The sequence below is a fragment of the Acanthisitta chloris genome, unplaced genomic scaffold, assembly GCF_000695815.1.
Source record: "Acanthisitta chloris isolate BGI_N310 unplaced genomic scaffold, ASM69581v1 scaffold9000, whole genome shotgun sequence".
In the NCBI taxonomy this organism is placed as follows: Eukaryota; Metazoa; Chordata; class Aves; order Passeriformes; family Acanthisittidae; genus Acanthisitta; species Acanthisitta chloris.
In genome coordinates, this window is record NW_008649881.1 from 1 (window position 1) to 573 (window position 573).

A 573-nucleotide genomic window follows, 5' to 3' on the forward strand; every position below is an offset into this window, starting at 1 on the left:
GTTCACTCTTTCAAAAAAAGATTGCCCAGGATAGACTATAAAGAGTTGAAGTCTTAAGTGGTACTACTTAATAGAAGACCTAGTACACAGCAGCTCCTGCCAGTGACAATGAACTATGGACTTTTGACAAATTACAAAATCCCTTGTATTCCTGAGGGAGGTGGACACTTCTCAGCTGCAGACTCGGTGATTTCTCATGCAATGGCTAATTAGATCTCATTAGTCCCTTGATTCATGCAACAATTATGAAAACCATCAAACCTGCTGATGTTTTCTTAAGGAGTTAAAGAAAAAAACATACTTGTACAAGTTTCTAATGCTGTCTTCATCATTAGCAATGACATTGTAGGATCCTGGCTTTTCCCAAAAATAGTAGTTTGTAGAGGCTTGACTAAAGCCAACCATAGCAGGAATATTTTCACCACCATTCTTGGAGTAGGTGCTATAGAACTGCAAACTATCTTCTGGATAAAGGAAAATAGCATAGGAACTGGAGTCAGAAGAGGCTAAAACAGCCTGGAATGTGTTTCTCTGTGGAAAAAAATTAATACCCATTTACTCATGTAAAAATAG

The 573-nt window shown here is 37.7% G+C and overlaps 1 protein-coding gene across 1 annotated transcript in view; it reads right to left on the bottom strand.

The window, feature by feature from the left end:
- Positions 1-301: 301 nt before the first annotated feature.
- LOC103803644 (nidogen-1-like) overlaps positions 302-573 on the bottom strand; it is a gene marked incomplete at both ends in the record, with an annotated part of 2,485 nt that continues 2,213 nt past the window's right edge. The window contains one exon of the mRNA XM_009076251.1: positions 302-531. Coding sequence (XP_009074499.1) covers positions 302-531 — 230 coding nt within the window. The remainder of the gene's footprint in view (positions 532-573) is intronic.